Source organism: Myotis lucifugus, unplaced genomic scaffold (assembly GCF_000147115.1).
Source record: "Myotis lucifugus unplaced genomic scaffold, Myoluc2.0 scaffold_66, whole genome shotgun sequence".
Lineage (NCBI taxonomy): Eukaryota > Metazoa > Chordata > Mammalia > Chiroptera > Vespertilionidae > Myotis > Myotis lucifugus.
The window spans coordinates 1,984,243-2,002,784 of record NW_005871114.1 but is presented as its reverse complement, the minus strand read 5'-3'; the positions used below and the strand labels follow the sequence as shown (position 1 = coordinate 2,002,784).

Here is an 18,542-nt window from a genome sequence, read left to right as displayed (position 1 = left end):
TTAATGACAACAGCTAAGGGCGCTCAAAAACCTCCCAACTCAAAATTCAAAAACCCAATGAGGACCCTTCAAAAATCTAACAAGAGTTTATGATTGTTCTAGGTACTTACAGAAAGCAAAGCTGGGGTCGGGGGTGAGGGGGAGCCATAAATTATCAGAAAGCAAATTCAGGGCTCAAAATTTAAAAAGTGTTTCTAACATGCAGACTTTTCAATAATGGAACTGATTGCCCCGGGAGGCAGTGCACTCCCCATCACTAGAGGCAGGCAAGCAGCGACTAACGGACCCTGTGCTAAGGAGCTGAAAGAGATTTCTTAGATAGGAAGGTCCTGTTTAACCCAAGATCCCGCGGAATGAAATGTACGGTAGAACAATCACAGACACGCTTGGCAAATCATAAGGCGGCAGAATTAGCCACGACCCTTAAAACGTGAAAGAAGTACATGTACAACAAATAAAAGTATGACATTACACACATTAACAAGGTTTAAGGTAACAGGCCCTATTACTCGGAGCTGAAAATGGAAATGTGCCCAAGAAGGACTTAGCTGAATGAATGAAAATTTGACCCACGGCAGGTTACCAAAGGCAGTGAGGGATGGGTATGAATGTCCACCCTGCAACGCCGGGCCCACCCCTAGAGCCCGCACTGGCAGAGGCAGCACAGGGGACGCGGTGAACTTCAGATTCGGTCAGGTGCCTGCCATGGAGAAATGGCCCACACAGCACCTTCCGACAGCAAAGGCCTGACCTTTGAGACCCTGAGCAGTTCCTCCCCGTGAGGAACATGGGGGTCACGGGAAAGTCCCGACCCCACGGACCAAACCCTCTCCCTCCCACAGGGTGAGGGATAAGAGCCCAGAGGGAGCTTTCTGGCCTCGGAGCATCACTCACAGCCTGGACAGAGCCTGGTTATGCTGGAACAGCAGTTCTGGTAACATGTGCAGCTGGTTCCGGTTCAGTCGTCTGCAAAAGAGAAGAGAGGAGGGGTTGGGGATGGCCGGGGGGATCCAGGAAGGCCGCAGGGCTTTTCAGAAAGCACTGGATTCGGAGTCAGAGAACCCAGGGTTCAAATCCTAGCACGGTCGCTGTGCAACCCCAGGGAAATCACCTTCTTTGGGGCTCAGTTTCCTCCTCTATAAAGTGGGGGTTCGGCCATCCTACACTTGGGGAGGATACGAGCAGAATATCTGTGAAAGCCCCCGCCCCGGGGCCTGCCTGGAGAGAGTGGGCGGGCAATAATAAGTAGAGCACCTTTCCTGCCACTATTTCCTCCCGTGCCCATCAGCATCTGCTCTTACAGCTGCAGGAGCCGTTGTGATCTAACAGGCCCTGATCCATCTCTCTCAGTGTGGGAGGTGGGTATCTGACCACACATGACATATGAGGTATATCCCAACGGGGCAGGACTGGTCGCGTGTTTTGTTTTGTTTTTAAGAATTTTTATGAGCTTATTTGAGCCAAACTGATGACATACACTGGGGAGCAAGATAGCAAATGCTCCCTGGACACATATTTCTGGCTCTTTATTGTTCTTACGCACATTTGGCTCAGTGGCAACTCAACTTTTATTGTTTGCTTTTAGGCCTTCTTTCAAAACAAAAATAGCTTTATTGATTTTTTAAATTATTTATGGAAATGCATGCTAAATTTTTTTTTAAGGCTTCAAATAGTAGAAGAAAACATATTCGGCCACTTGCACGTTTCTGACTCAACAATTTTTGGGTGTCTTTTCATGCCAAACAACAGAGAATAACCCCTTTATTTGTAGTGACCGATTGCTTGTGTTCACCATTCCTAGCTCCTCTAGCGGCGGACGGACAACTTCTCAGTGCAATAGAACAGGCGGGAGCGGGCAGTCTGGGTCTGGAATGCAGCCTGACGAGAAGACGCGCAGAAAGAACCTGGACTCGTCCCAGGGAAGCAGCAAAGTTTACCCAGACTTATCTGGCCACCTTAGACAACACACTCTTTTTTTTCCTCATTTTCTAAAGTGCTGCTGACATACACTATTATATTTCAGATGTACAACACAGTGATTAGACATATATGTAACTTACAAAGTGATCACTCCACTAAGTCTAGTACCCACCGCTCATAGTTATTACAATACTCCTGACTATACTCCCTATGCTGTACTTTACATCCCCAGGACTAGCAGGCAACTAATTCTCTGACACTGGGGTGTTGGCCGCCAGCCCATCAGGAGATGTGACACCTGTAAACTATGGAGCCTTGGTACTCACACTGTGGCCCCTGGACCACCTGCAGGGCGTCACCTAAGAGTTGGCAAGAGCCTCACCATCTCAGGCTCTCCCCCAGGCCTGTAGAGTCAGTCTGCATTTCAACAGGATCCCCAGGCGGCCTGCGTGCTCGGCGAGGTTGGAGCAGCACTGGGGTAAAATGCAGCCCCTGCCCTCCGTCTATGGCACAGTCTGAGTTTCACACAACCTCTGCTTTGACAGATCTAGACAATGATCAACCAGCTCAGCAAAAGCTCCCTTTTGCTGGGAGGGTGGAAGGAATGTAATTCTATGTGGCTGGCACTTTACCTCCTAGGAGTCACCCTCTATCTGCTATGTGAGAGAGATACCATTTCCCAGCACAGTACAGGCAGTTAGAACAGCTGGAAGAAGCGTTACCTAAAGGACCGGCTCCTAGGAAAACGCATCGCTGCTTCAGAAAAAAGGGACCACCAAGAGAATCCTTAAGGCAACAGTAGACCTCAGATGGCTCCAAGTTCCTTAACCTCCTCCAATAAATTAATCCTGTGTTTACACTGCCTGATAATCACTGGTTTTTGTTTTGTTTTGTTTTCCCCCCCGAGATGTTCTCAGTTTTCCAGCTTCAATTTCTGAAAAACACTTAAAAGGAAAAGGGATCTAATAACTAGTTGAAGTGGAAAACCAAAGGACATGGAGGGCGGGTCCCAGCGAGGTGCGGGCCTGCAGGGAGCAAAGAATAATACCCTGGCAGCAGTGGCTACCAGTCCATAGCAGCCCTCACCGTGTGCCGGGCACCAGAACAGATGTTTTATAGGCGTCACCTCCCGTCGGAGGAAAGACAGAATAAAACGGAGGGTTTCTTTCTCGATGACAAGGCCTTACGTTCACACACACGTCTTCCGGTCTCCTCCTTGCAACAACCCCACGGGGAAGGCGTCACCACCACCATCGCGCCACATGGCTTGGTCTTAACAAATGCTCGGGACGTGTTTGTTGACTCTGCTGCCTGGCCTCTCTGACATCAGAGGAATTAGGATGTCCAGAGGTGGGTGACCCCCCGATCACCTCCAAACTCCCCAGAGGCGAGGTTCTGAAGCCTGCCTTTCCCTAGCTCCCCATCCTGGCTGCCTCCACATGACAGACACATCGACGACCCCCACTCAGCCAGCTGAGGGTGCCTGAGCGCTGCACCCCCTCCCAACATCAGACCCTGACACCGCGGCACCCCGATCCTCATGGCCGCAGAACCGCACGTGGCTGCTTCTGCACTCAAGTCTGTAACTGCTCACAAGACCAGTTATGTCTGTTCCCAAACCTGTTTAGCCAGAGGTACTTATAATTATAATTGTATAATTGAATGAACTGTTACATAAACAAACCAAATACCAGTGCGAAAAGAGAGAGTCATCTCTATGAAAACTAGGCTGAATGCTTTGAAAGAGTCACTAAAAGGGAAGCTGCTAATTAAAGGGCTGATGAATTACGGAAAAGACTGCAGGGCAAGAGGATCATTCAAGAAATTCAGGATCCTCCACCCAGTTTGCTCCCAAGGACCCTTCAGAAATCTCACTCACCCTAGAGAAACCAAAACCAAAAATCCTAAGTAAGGTGTACATGTGTGGTTTAGGTGAACTCCAATCAGCATCTCATAATAAAAAGAAAGGTCTTGGCAAAAAAAAAAAAAAAAAAAAGGAGGGGGGGTAGGAGGGGAGGTCAATAAGTGCTCATTTATATGTTATAACTTAAAATGAGATGTTTACAGTATGTGTCGTGTTTATGACTCCCCACTTTATCCAACTTTTATGATTAACTGATTCACCACGGGTCCCCGACAAGTCCGAGAGGGTGCCGGCCGTCCACAGCAAGCACTGGACCCCCAGGGACAGAGCAGCCACAAAGAAAGGAACTTGGAAAAGGACAGAAGGGACAAAGTCTGCAGTGATGTCGTGACTTGAAAAGTAGGGCCCTGCCTTGGATGGCAGAAGCAGGCGTGATGAGGGCCACGAGGCCATGTCCGAACCCCAACCCACCCTCTCTCCTCCTCTGGGGCCTGGCAGTACCCGAGCTGAAGCTGGAATGGGTTGGGTCCGAATCAGCCCCTCATAACCAGGTCACGAGTGGAATATGTTTTGTTCTGAGCCCTTTACACATCTGTTCAGCTGGGGGCTCCTTGTCACCCAGGCTAGGGCTGGCGAGGAAGGCCAAGGAAAGGTCACCTTGACCTGCAGGAAGGCACTGAGACAACCCTACCCTTTCCCTTTCATTTAATACCTTATTTTCTTTTATATAAAAGAGAAAAGGGAGGTATTAGGACATAGCCATTAAGAGCTCAGGCTTTGGAGGCTACATGGTCCCAGTTCTAATCCCCTCTCCTGCATGTAATCACTTAATAATCACTTCATGAGGCAAGTGCTTAACTTCTGTGCACCTCTATTTCTCATCTGAAAGATCCCACTGACCCAGTGTTGTTTCAAGGATTTAAGGAGATATTGGGGGCGAGGGGCAAAGAGCTTATCTTGGTGCCTGGCAGAGAGTAAGGCAATCAATAGTAGCTATTATTATAAACTCATTGGGAAATCCATAAAAATATAAAAGCACGAAGAATAAAATTAAAGTTACCTGTTAACTCACCACTCAATGCAGTGAGAGTTAATATTGTCAATTCTTTTCCTCCTCCTGCATTCTGTACACATACAAGTTAATTTTTATTTACACAAATGTCACTTCCTGCCTTTTCCACTTAACATTATATTGTGTGTACATTCCCATGGCTGTGATTGTTCTCCCAAAGTGTGATTTTACGGCTGTGTTTCCACCAGAATGGCTGTTGCCAATTTTTTATTGTATTTCAATAATGTACAATGAACATCCTGATATATACATGTTTTTAGCCATGTCTCTGATTATTTCTGGCTCAAAAGTCATGAACAATAGAATTCTTGACACCTACATACAAACCACTTTGCCAAAACATGAGATTGGGCCTGGCAGGGTAATCCAGTTGGTTAGAGCATCATCCAGATGCACCAAGGTTGTGGGTTCAATCCCTGGTCAGGGCACATACAAGTGTCAACCACTGAATGCATAAATGTGTACAACAACAAATCAATGTCTCTCTCTCTCTCGCTCTCTCTCTCTCTCTCTCTCTCTTTCTCTTTCAAATCAATAAATAAAATTTAAAAGAAAAATTAGGTTGGTGACCACCCTGAATGTGAGTGCCAATCCCCCCCCACCTCACCCATACCACGTGCCTTTTTTTCCTCATTATTGCCCATCTGAAATGCAAAAATTGATCAAGACACATTTGCAAACTTGAAAGCCCTATAAGGAACAAACCATGCAAGTCCGAAATGTCTCCACCTTCCAGTGTCTGCGCTGTGGCCCCGAGCACCCAAAACATGGCTCCTCAGGTGCCCCAGGGCTTCCCTGATGGTCCCCTCCACACACCAACGCTTCCCTGAGGCCACACACATCGGTGAACAGTGTTTACACCTGGGTATGAGATTATAGGAAGAACTCTCACTTCCTCGGTAATGTGTGGATTTTTTTGCCATAATGCATTTTCGGGGGCGGGGGAAGGAACGGCTGCATCTAGAATGTGGGATGAGGACAGTCTCCAGCTTTCTCTCTACTGTGACCTCATGATGATGCCGTGACCATGTCCATGCTGCAGCTGCCCCTGGCTCCTATGAGCAGGAGGGAGGCAGGCTGGGCATGTCGTCCTGCCCCTGAGCACACCCCCTTGGCCACCAGGCTCAGTCGGCTCCTGTCCCTTCAGAGCCAGCCTCCACCGCCCTCCTGAGCCCACACCCACAGACACTTACAGCCGCTCCAGCTCCTTCATGTCGTCCAGAGCCCCCCGTTCCACCACTCCAATCTGGTTCTCCATCAGCTGCCTGAGGAAGCGAAGAGACAAAGACAGCTACAGCATGTTGCACAAGGACTCCTGGAAACAGCTGGCACCAGGGAGTGAGACAGGAGCTGTGCCTGAGACGCGTGCAGACCTGAGTCCGGCCTGAGCCCACAAAATTTCCTCACAACGTTGCCAATTCCCAGCAGGGACTCCTCGGCACACCCAGCCTCAACCGCAAGATGCGCTTCCAGCCCCAGCCCCATGCTGATCCCTGCATGGCAGAAGGCCACAGGACACCAGGGCACCAGGTCATTGCTCCAAGGCATGCTCGGGAAGCTGGGCCCAGGCAGCAGGCAGCAGGGGCTGCTCTGGGCTGCAGGTGCACGTGCCCTCCTTTGGCCCAGAGGGTGAGTTTCCAAGGGGCAGAATGGACAGAATGGGCCAATAGCAAGGGGAGGGGATCGGTGCCAACTGGGCAAAGCCCACACATGCAGCACATTCTGCAGTTGGCAGACGACACCCCCTCCGCCTGCACCCCGACTCTGCCTGGCCCATCTGCTGCCAGCTGAGCCACCTGGCTCCATGGGGCTCTGCACCTCCTCATTGCCAAGGCGCCATGCAGCCCAGAGCGTCCAGCTGGCGGACAGCAGTTTTTGCCAACAGATCGCCTGTTGCATGGTAATTTTTGAGGTTGTAAAACGTGTTTTTCTCCCTACACGTTCCCTTCTCCACTCTCCAGCGGGTGGCTTATGTGCTCCCACATGCACCGCAGATGAGGTTTGAGACAGGGCAGAGGGCAGAAACGGCCACCACCCACTTCTTTTTCTCCACTTGTTTCCAGAACCTATGCTACTGAGGAGCTCCCAGTGTAGACCTGGGTGGGGAAGAGGGGGACAAACCAGGAGGAAGGGGAGCTTCCTCAGGCTCAAAGATTTCTGGATCCTGGGATGGGGTCAGAGATCAGTGGGCGATAGCTATGACCCCAGAGAAGATCAGCCACAAGATCCCCAGTTCCTCCAAAGACCCTCAGAAATGAATGCAAAGCAAGTAGTTCTGACAGAACTGAGGCCCCAGGGCCCTTGCACTTCCCCGGGAATAAGGGACGAGGGGTTCTATGACTGTCTGATGTTCAATGCATCAGGATGCATGCCTGGCAGGCTGCCTCTGCATCAAGATCAGCAGAGAAGGAGAGATGAAGGGATCAACACCCTCCCGGCCCCTCACCCCTGCCCAGCATGACAGAGGAGGTGCTGCTGATGGCTCCTTTCCCAATAGCGTCGTGCCCACTGCCTCCAATACCTGCCGCTGTCAAGCAACCCAGGGAAATCGACTCTACCCTCAAGTGCTCCCAATCACCTGCCCGCTCAAGCCAGGGGCAGCCCCTTGCTGGGGAGTTTTCTGGGCCACAGGTTCAAGGGAACTATGGAGACTGTTACAGACTGAATTGTCCCCGCTCTTCCCCCCTCTTCCCAGATATTAATGCATTGAAGCCCTAACCCCAATGTAACTGTATTAGAGACAGGGTCCTTAGGGAGGTCACTGAGGTTAAATGAGGTTATAAGGATGGGGCCCTCATCTGCTAGGACAGGTGTCCTTATAGGAAGAGACACCAGAGGTCTCTCTGTGCACACACAGAGGACAGGCCACCTGAGGACACAGCGAGCGGCTGGCCGGGAAGAGAGGGCCCACCACAAACGAGCCCTGATGGCACCTTGATCTTAGATTCCTTGCCTCCAGACCTGTGAGAAAATAAATTTATGTTGTTTATGCCACCCCATCTGTAGTATTTTGTTAGAGCAGCCTGAACAAAGACAGAAACCTAAAGATTCCGCATGGTCCCTCGGTCTTTCCTCACCCCAGGAGACAACCGGTGGACAAGACAGCCCCATTGCCCAGCCCAGGTCCTGCCAGGCAGCCACCACCGGTGCCTATGCCATCGCCCAATTTTTCAGCCATGCTGGAGGCAGTGGCTGCTCTGGGTCAGGACTCTACCCCACCACCCTCAGGGTGTCCCAAGATGGACTCCACGTGGAGGAGCCCAGCCTGCCTACAACCCTACAACCCCACAACCCACAGCCAGGGCTCTGCCTAGGACACACAGGCCATTGCCGAGGAAGGGGGCAGGGGGAGGTTACAAGCAGGAGCAGATCCCATACTCACAGCACCCGCAGCTGCTTGAGCCCTGCAAAGTCGTTCTTATGGATCCGGGTGATGTTGTTGCCATTGAGTTCCCTGGTGGAGGAGAGGAGAGAAGGAAATGGTGAGCTGTGCAGGGTGGGTCCCCAGGCCGGGGCTCAGCTCCAGGCTCCTTCGCTCCCTGGCTCAAGCCTGACATCTGACCCGTAGGGTGGGTGCTCCCCAGCCAAGCCTGGGGCCCTCGAGTCTATGTGGAGGCCCAACAAGCTGGGGGCTGTTGGCAGCAGATGTCCAACCAGCAGGAATGCACAAGGCTCCCTGCTGGGAGTTCTGCTAAACCCAACACGGAGCTTTGCCCCTGAATGAACTCAGTCTAGTTGAAGAGATGAGACATTAACACACGAAAGAACTGGAAAAGTAGCCAATTAGAAGCTATTTAGGTGGAATCCTTGCTGAACGCCAGCTTCCTCGTCTATGAAATGGGGATAATAACTGTCTCTCATAGGGTTTACATGAGGCATAAGTAGGGAAAGAGTACGGCCTGTGGTTTAAAAGGACCCCCTTGGGGACTCGGTTTTTGTCATCTGGTGGCACTGGTTCCTGTGAGCTGTCCGTATTCTGAACAGGAGAGAGTAGAGTGGGCCATGCCATTCAATGGAAACTGAGGAAGTGGGACTCAAGCTGAGACGGACAGGACAAGGCAGATCTGCAGGGCAGGAGGGTCAGAGCGGACATTCAAAGAGGGAGAATACCCAGCAGATCTATGGGGTGGGGGTGGGGGGACAGGCCGAGGGAAGCAGAGTTGGGGGAACGTGGGTCCAGACCACAGAGGGTCTGAGAAAGCAGAGGAGAGACAGGGAGCCAGTGAGGTCTCTGAGCAGGAGCCTGCCCTGAGGTCAGCCCTGTAGCAAGAGGAGGGTGGGAGGCAGCGGGAGGACTGGAGGGCAGGGCTGAAGAAGGGAGGGAGCCCACTCTCTGATCCTAGGGCCGGGCCTGCAAAAGTGGTGGCTCCTTCCCTCACACCACCCCGGCCTCTGGCCCCTGTGTTCCTCCTTGGCCCTCCCCAGTCACATCCTGGGCACCTTGGACCCAGAGCCCACCTTAGAGGCTGTCTGGTCCCACCTCCCCAGCCAGCCTCCGAGGGAAGCCCCCCAGCACACCTCAGAACGACAGGCCCTGCAGGAGTCGGGCGCTCCGCTCCCCAGAAAGTTCTTCCGCTGAGCCACACACCAGCAGAATCTCCCTCGGGCCTCGTGTCAAACCTAGCTGTCACCTCCGCATCTAATCAGTCGCACCAAACCTAGCTGTCACCTCCGCATCTAACCAGTCTGTAGAGCTCCAAGTTCACAGCCACCGAGTTCCCTCCTTTCTCACCCCTGTCACAGTCACCACGTGCTTGGCAACAACCTGTCACCACCCCATGTTCCCCTGCAGCTCAGTCTCGTCACTTACCAACTGTGGCCAACCCGAGCCCGAGCTGCCGTGAAGAACAGCAAGTTCTCTTTGCTGAAAGTGTTCGGAAGTGTGTTTGGACTAGATGATGTTCTAGAATCGTACCCACTAAGAGCATGTGATTAGTTTCCACACACTCCTCACGCCAGGCTGGAAAGAGTTACCGTGTCCATCTTGCAGAGGAGGGAAGAGTGGCTCAAAGAAACGAGGTGCCTTCCCCAAGTCACCAGCTGGTAAATGACAGAGCAGGGGCCTGAGCTGGGCCATCTGATCCCAGAGCCCAGGCTTCTACCAGGCCAGGCTGCCTCCTGAGCTGACAAGCCAATAATTCATTCAGCTCATTACTCTCTCTGCCCTTCCCCTGCGCCTGGCTCTTGATCTTGGGGAGCAGCTGGAAAAACTCATTCCCTGCTCCCCGTCTCCTTTCTAACAGGGTCTCTCAGAGGGGCTGGAGGCCTCTCCAAGGTAACGAGGCCGTTGGTGGGAGCCCCAGCCGGAGCTACTTCCCGCCCTAAATGCCGAGAGCATGCCTCTCCCTGTGAGACGGGCTCTTTTCAATGTAAAGGTCTTTCTTTATTGAACTAGATATTCTTCCCTGAAACAGCCAGCCCTGAGCCTCACTTGTGCTGCACCCCAATCTCTCCTTCCGCAACACGCCTGGGCCATCTTACTGAAACTCTCATCCCCAAAACCACAAGGAATTTTTGGTTGTTTGAATTTTTTGATTATAAAGATATGTCAGCATTGATTCTAAGAGCAAAACGTTGAGCTTAAATGGACATCAACAGAGCGATGCTTAGCTGGCTTTCAGCACAGCCATGAAACCAAACTCTATGCAGCCATTTCAAACGGTGCCGATCAGTTCGCATTGACGGGGAAAGCTGTCCAGGACACAGTACGTGGAAAAGGGTTATAAGATGCTTGTGTCCTATGAGCCTCCTTATGTAAAAACTCACACGCACAGCGACACACGCAGACGGAGCTCACAGGGGGCTGTGTGCCCCATATCAATGCCAGTAACTGCTGCGCAGTGGGACTACGGTGACTTTCTTTTTTATATTTTCCTGCATTGTTTGAACTTTTAAAAAAACATGTATGTTTGTATAAGCTGACATTACTATTCAAGCTATTGCATTTAAAAATGAGAGTAATGCCCTAGCTGGTTTGGCTCAGTGGATAGAGCATCGGCCTGGGGACTGAAGGGTCCCGGGTTCGATTCCGGTCAAGGGCACATGCTTGGGTTATGGGCTCGATCCCCGGTAGGGGGCGTGCAGGAAGCAGCCAATCAATGATTCTCTCTCATCATTGATGTTTCTCTCTCTCCCCCTCTCCCTTCCTCTCTGAAATCAATAAAGATATATTTAAAAATAAATAAATACATAAATAATAAAAATGAGAGTAACAATAAAGATATATTTAAAAATAAATAAATACATAAATAATAAAAATGAGAGTAATATATGCACATTATTGTGTGTTTTTTTCAATTTCTTGAAGAATAAAGGAAAAAATTATAATCACACATAAACTCATCACCCAAAAGTAACCCCCATTAACATTGTGGAATATTTTCTCCCATGCCTGTTTTCTTTGGATACAAGTTTTATATCGTTGAGATAATTCAACAAATATTTACTGAAGGCTTACTATTTGCAAAGCGTTCTGCAAGGTTCTGAAGCCATGAGGATGCATGAGACATGAATGATATCAAAGCCTACAAGGTCACAGCCTGTCTGTCCCCCTCTTACGGTTTTGACTGGCCGTGAAGTGTCCCCTCATGTGGACAGATCAAGTTCCTGGGGTGTCCCACGATTCCCTGTTACTAGAACACCAGGGCTATTTTGATGTTGTTCAATCTTAAATATTACTGCACAAAATTTGGTGGGCATTTGGGAGAAATACGTCCCTCCACGGAATTACTCAGTCAAAAGTCATGAAAAAGCTGGTGAGTTTTACAATCATTCAGTCCTTTCCATGGCAGCCATGGTTTATAAAGCACTTGACTACAATAATTATTCATTTTACAGACGGCAAAACTGAGGCAGAGACAAACGCTTAGACTTGTCTGAACAAGGCAGGACCGAATGTGGAACTCGGGAAACTGAGGATGAGACAGACTCCCACCGGGTGGGCGGGGTGGGCTGGAGGGCTCTCGCTCATATGCCTCTCCTCGGACCCTTCTGCACCAGGGTCCACTGTGCAGATGGCAGGAGAAATTCCTTAGCCCACCATCAGCTGGTTCCAGCCCCTCCTCACTTCCTACACCTCACTCCACCCCTAGGTAAGGGAAGGCCTGGGCCAGGCAGGCAGAAGAGGACAAGGTGCAGACAGCAGAGCAAACTCAGCCTCCCCCCATCAGCCTTGCTCTCGAACCCCGGGGCTCAGTGCCTCCTCTCAGGGAAAAGCCCTTGAGAAGGCAACCTTCGAGGCTCATCAGACTCCCAGGTCTGGAGGCTGCTGCTTAGGGAGGCATTATCACCACGTAGGCTGAGAAAATGACCTCCAGCGGCTGGCCGGCCCCCTCCCCCTCAGCAGGGCGGCCCCCCAGGATCAAGTTTCCAACCTGGGCCAACCACTTCCCCTCCACCCTCAGCAGAGGCTGCAGAATGAGGGAAGGAGGTCATTTTTCTCCAACACCTGATTCCTCCAACAGGTGCTGCTTGAGTGTTGCCATGGAGATGCCCCTCCGCAGGAAGCTGCCTAGAAAAAATGGGAGAAGCTGCTGTGACCTTAAGACCAGAGCAACCACGTCAGGTGGGCCCTCTGGGGCACTTCCCGGCCTCGTGTCTCAGGAAGCACCCTGGGTCCTTACTGAGCCCCTGTGTGTGCAGGCTCTGAGCCCAATGCCAAGCACGCACACTCCCTGGGAGGTGAGTCACGGTCTCTCCATCCTGCTGATGAGGAAACTAAGGCTCAGACTGATGAGGTGATTTTCCCAGTGCCACACAGCTAGTACGTGGTGGGGCCGGATCAAAACCAGGCCGGTGTGATTCCCTGTTCGTTCCCTACCTCACGATGCCTCATGTTGATGGGCTCTGTCCGCCCACCTCTCCCCCGAGTGCTCATGCCTTGATGGAGCTGAGAAGCCACGTGTGTGCTGTGGACAGGGAACACTGGGCCCTGTAGTGAGACTGTCTGCTCTGCCTGGCGGTGATGCTCAGTTGGTTGGAGCATCATTCTGTGCACCAGAAGGTCTAGGGTTCAGTTTCCGGCGGGGGCATGTGCGAGAGGTCCTCATGTTGTGACCCCACCCATAAAATTATTTTCGTTGCTACTTCATAACTGTAATGTTGCTACTGTTATGAATCGTAATGTAAATATCTGATATGAAGGATGGCCTTAGGCGACCCCTGTAAAAGGGTCGTTCGACCGCCAAAGGGGTCGCGACCCACAGGTTGAGAACCACTGGTCTAGGGTTCAATTTCCGGCTGGGGCATGTGCAAGAGGCCACCGATCCATGTGTCTCTCTCACGTTGATGTCTCTCTCTCTCTCTCTCTCTCTCTCTCTCTCAAATCAAAACAAATCAAAATTTTTAAATAGTATACTCATATGTAAAACACTTTCAAAAAGGGCGGGGCAGCTATCTACTCTGCCTAAGCAGCAAGATCAGGGGAGCTTCCCAGCTGCTGAGCAAAGTGCATTCTTCGTGGCTAAAAGCTTGGGCTTTGGCGCTAAACCAGGGGTCCTCAAACTACGGCCCGCGGGCCACATGCAAATACAAATATTGTATTTGTTCCCGTTTTGTTTTTTTACTTCAAAATAAGATATGTGCAGTGTGCATAGGAATTTGTTCATAGTTTTTTTTTAAACTATAGTCCGGCCCTCCAACGGTCTGAGGGACAGTGAACTGGCCCCCTGTTTAAAAAGTTTGAGGACCCCTGCGCTAAACAGTCCAGCCTCACATTCCTGCTCCACCATTCCTGGCTCTGTGCTTAGGCAAGGAGCTTAACTTCTCTGAGCCTCAGTTTCTAGATTCGTAAAATGGGGACAATAATAGTACCCACCTGCTTGAGATGTGGTGAAGTTTAAATTACTTAATATTTCTTCTTTTTTTTACATTTGATTTTTAGAGAGAGAGGAAGGGAGAGGGAGAGAGAGAAACATTGATGTGAGAGCACAACATCGATCGGCTGCCTCCTGCATGTCCCCCAACGGAGATCCAGACCACAACCCAGGCATGTGCCCTGACCAGGAATCAAGCCAGCAACCTTTTGGTGCAAGGATTGATGCCCAACCAACTGAGCTACCCTGGCCAGGGTGAATGACTTAATATTTCTAAAACACCGAGAGCTGGGCTCCTGTATCAGCATTACCTGCTGCAGTAGTCTTTACTACTAGTGTTGCTGTTGCTGCTGCTGCTGTTTTCCTCAAGGACTATGGCTGCGCCAGGCAGGCGGTGCCCCAGGCACAGCTCGGGCTGGTGCTGGACGGGCAGGGCCATGCTGATTAGGGAGGAGCCAGCTACCCAGGCCCTGCAGGCCCCAGGATGCCAAGGCCCAGGGAAGACGCCCTGAGATGGTTGTCTCCCTTCCCAAAGTGATGGGTCTGCACCCATTCTTGTCCCCCAGGGGGAAGTACACTGGGGTGGCAGATGACCCCGATTTCCATCAGTTCCTGTGTGGTCCAACCCTGAAAGGGAAACCTCGGTGGGAAAAGATTTGGGAGAAAATCCTCCGAAGCAAAGTTACTGAGGAAAAAACAAAAACACACAGGATTTCTTGAATCCTCTCAGGAAGCAAGAATCTGATCCCCAGCATCTGGGTGTTTATGATAAACCAAGGGAAACCCTCGGATTTCCTAGAACCGCAGGAATAAACACCGTGGGCCCCTGGCGGGGAGTTCTGGGGCCCCACACGCCTCACAGGCATTTCTCGCCCTGGAGTTCCAGCCATTCCTAGTGCTGTTTCACTGAGGGGCCAGGACATCCCACAGCAGCGCAGGCCTGCAATGGGAGGCTCCGTCCCCTTCAAATCCCATCCTGCCGACTCTCCAAAATATAAACACGAGGCTCTGCCTGTGACTGAGCCAGGCCTCTGGGCTGGGAGACTGTCCTTTGAAATCTTAGCCGGGCCAAATCCACGGCACTGAGCATGTGCAGTCAGACCAGAGAACTGAGGGAAGGAAGACTTTCCCTCTGCAGCTAGGCCCACAGACGAGGCCAGACACCCCGACCTCCAGGCCAGCCGCTGTGGGCCGATGCCTGTCATTGCACCTGGAGCCCCACGGAGCCCCTGCCCGGGCTCCCCACAATCCCACTGGCTCCCCTCCAATCTGTTCTCCAAGCCACAGCCAGAGAGATCTTTTCAAGATGCAAATCTGATCATGTCACTCCCCACTTAAGCCCTTCAATGAATCCCCATTGCGCTTGGAATCAAGACAAAAATCTTAACGTGAACAACAAGGCCTCGAGGTCTCCCTGCACCGAGTTCTGATGTACTCCCCCTGGAGCAGAGCCTCTGAACTCCCCATTCCCTCTGCTTGGGACGCTCCCTCCTTCCTCTTCGCCTAACTCACTCCAACCCGTCCTTCCACTTGGTCAGACCTCCTGTCCCAGGCCCACGGAGCATCCCAACCCTCTCCTCTGTGGCGCAAACCGGGGGCATTTTTATATGAGTGATGCCTCAGCCCCTGAATGAGGTTAGGCGCTCCATGAGGACAGACTGTCCGCTGCTGTTTTCCATCATGTACCCCAGGGCCTAACACAGCACTTGGCACCTGGAAGAAGGTTCTTAAATGCATGAATAAATTTCCATTCAAACTGGCAGATTCCAAATAGCACTGCGCCGAGTATGTTTTCCATGCTTCCCTGCTCCCCAACTTTAAAAAAACCACTAAGTGAGAAATGTTCTCCCCAAACAGACATCAGCCAATAAAAGCTCCTCACACAGAGGACACTGCTGTGTTACTAACAACCTCCAGGGCCCACAGGTTAAAAAACTAATATTTCTCTGAGCGCCTTTCACAGGAAAATGCCAGTCCCCGGGGCTTCAGCGGCTCTGCTCCTCCACTTCCTTCTGCCTCAGGGCCCTCGCCCGTGCTGCTCCCTCAGCCCAGCACAGCCTGGAACAGCCCAGACACCCGGCTCCTCCTCACCTGCCCAGCAACACACACACCTGGCTCACTGCTAACATCCTTCAGGCCTCAATTTAAATGCCCCTCCTCTAAGCAGCCTCCCCGGGAGGTGCCCGATTGCAATTTGGAGACGTGAGGACTCAATATGAGGTCCTTTGGTAAAGGCCCGTCTCCCCTGCCAGGCTGTGAGGGGACAGGGCTCCATCTGTTTTGCTCACTGCTGTACGCTCAGCACCTGGAGGCTGCCTGGCGCACAGTAGGTGTTCACTATATATAGAGTGAAAATAGGCTGAGTGAGCAATCCTGCCCACCGCGCCCGGCTTCTGTGGGCATAGGGTGTCTGAGGCCTGACACATGCTCCAGTCAGCCGGCTGAGCCCTCCCCACAGTCTTCAGGCCCCAGCAGGTCATGACCCGGAGGCTCCACCAACCCCCTAGCAGGGCCCACAGGCCCAGCACCAACCCCAGAGCTAGGGCAGTCCTAAACCTAGTGAGAGTCAAAAGGGCCGATGGCTGAGCAATCAGGGGACCACACAGGGCAGGTTTGCTACCCGCCTAGCTCCTGGGGACCTCTTGTTCGCTTGGCTTGAATAATAGTAATACCTGTACTATCACAACCAGCTCACGGAAGCAAGCCAGCTCACGGAAGCCTCATAATAGAAGCAGGTTAAACAGGCAGGACTCGAACCCTGACATATCTGATTTCAGGGCTCAGTTCTCTTTTTTCTCTCTAATATTTAATTGTGGAAAAACACACATAATAAAAATTTACTCTTTGATCATGTTTAAGTGCACAGTTCACTTAGGGTTAAGTATATTCACATTATTGTACAACAGATCTGCAGAACTTCTTCATCTTGAAAAGCCGAAACTCTGTGCCAATTAAACACTAACTCTCATCCCTCTCTTCCTCCGCCCCTGGCAACCACCGTCCCACTTTGTCTCTATGAATTAGTCTCCTCCAGGTAACTCATATAGTGGGATCGTACAGTACTTGTCTTGTGCCTGGTTTACTTCACTAAGCATAGTGTCCTCGAGGTTCATCCATGGTGTAGCCTGTGTCAGAATTTCCTTCCTTTTTGAGGCTAAATGATATTCCATTGTATGTTACTCTGCCTTTTGTCCACCCATCAGTGGGCACCTGGGTTGCTTCCACCCTTTCACCATGTAAATAATGCTGCTTGAACATGGGTGTACAAATACCTTTGAGACCTTGCTTTCAGTTCGTTTGGGTGTATACATAGAAGTGGACTTGTTGGACCATATGGTAATTCTATGTTTAATTTTTTGAGGCATCATCATGCTGTTTTCCATAGTGGCTTCTCCATTTTCTATTCCCACCAACAGTGCACAAAGGTTAAAATTTCTCCACATCCTCACCACCACTCGTGATTTCCTGTTTTCTTGATGGTGGTCGGCCACCTAATGGTCAGGGCCCAGCTCTTAACCCCAACTCTGCGATGGATTCTGTTCTAAGGCCCAATCTGCACCCTGTCCCTTCACTCCTGAGCCCCAGTCTTGCTTTTGCCAATCCCCTTCCCAGGTCTGGGGCTCACCCCAAAACCACAACCTACAGCCAAGGCCCCACTGTTAGCCACCAGGCCTCCATGTACATGCCTGCCAAGTGCTCTCCACTCACTGCCCACTGAGAAGTCATCCACCAATTAACTCCCTGCAACATCCCCCAATTCTGCTCACCACGCCCCTACCCCCAGGCTGGACACCCCCTCCTTACACTAACTTGGGTCCACCCCATAAACATGCACGGACAGGAATCAATCGTGGTCAAACTGCCTTTAAGCCCCATTGCTAAGCCCTGACAGGAGTTTTGTAGGAGATGAATGAATGCCTGATGAATGAATGAATGAATGAATGAACGAATGAATGAAGCCAGGCCTTATTGAGATGTGTGGAACAGTAGCAAATTTAAAAACAAAATACACATATCTCTCAGAGCCTGAAGGCTCCGGGTCCCTGGGCAGCCATACCAGCCCTCTGTGACCCAGGCAGAGAGCCCCACTTCTCTGAACCTTCTCCACATCTGCAAAGAAAGTAATACCTTCCTCACAGGCCCGGCACGAGGAGCAAAAGGATGGACTTGGTGAAGCATCTCGCTCTGAGCCTGGCACAAGGTAGGTGCCCTTGGGGCTCCAACACCATCACCACACTCCCTTCACGTCTCTCCACCTCAGTTCTCTGATCAGTCAAGGTCCCACCACCCCACCCATCCCCATCCCCATCCCCAAGGGCACTGGCTCCTCCTTTCCATAACTGCCCCCCACCGCCCCCATCCTGCCTCTGCCCCCAGCAGACTGCAGTCCACCTGCCCCTACACTGCAAACAACACCCCCGCCTTGGAGCTCCTGCTCTTGTTCTCTCCTCCTGAAAACTTCCTCACCACCTACTCAATCCCCCACTATCTGCCTTCCACCCTCCACTTCTCCCAGGAAACCGGTCTGCCTGGCTTTGCCGTGACCTCATCACAGTTCCAGAGCTTTCCTTGGCCAGACTGGCTGCTCCCCTCCAAACACCTTCTTGGTTTGGCAGCAACTACTCTTTATCCAGGTTTGCAAGCAACTACTCATGCAGCAGATTCAGAGCCACCGATGTTCTGTCAATGGACCTTGAGTCACGAGAGTGAGAGGGGGCGTCGTGCCTACGTCAGAAGCGCGTGACGTCCCGCTGTGAGGTGAAAGCCAAAAGCAGGACCATCGTCACAGGAACATCATCACCGAACTATATCTCAGATGCTTTCTGACCATATCAGCACATGATCCCCTTGTAGTGTTGTCAGTAAAAGTTGA

At 51.4% G+C, this 18,542-nt stretch overlaps 1 protein-coding gene across 1 annotated transcript in view; it reads right to left on the bottom strand.

Moving 5' to 3' along the window:
- The window catches only part of SLIT1 (slit guidance ligand 1), a 152,436-nt gene that overhangs the window by 123,283 nt on the left and 10,611 nt on the right, over positions 1 to 18,542 (bottom strand). Inside the window, 3 exon segments of the mRNA XM_006090043.3 lie at positions 895 to 966; positions 6,050 to 6,121; positions 8,239 to 8,310. Coding sequence (XP_006090105.2) covers positions 895 to 966; positions 6,050 to 6,114 — 137 coding nt within the window. The 5' untranslated portion in view covers positions 6,115 to 6,121; positions 8,239 to 8,310.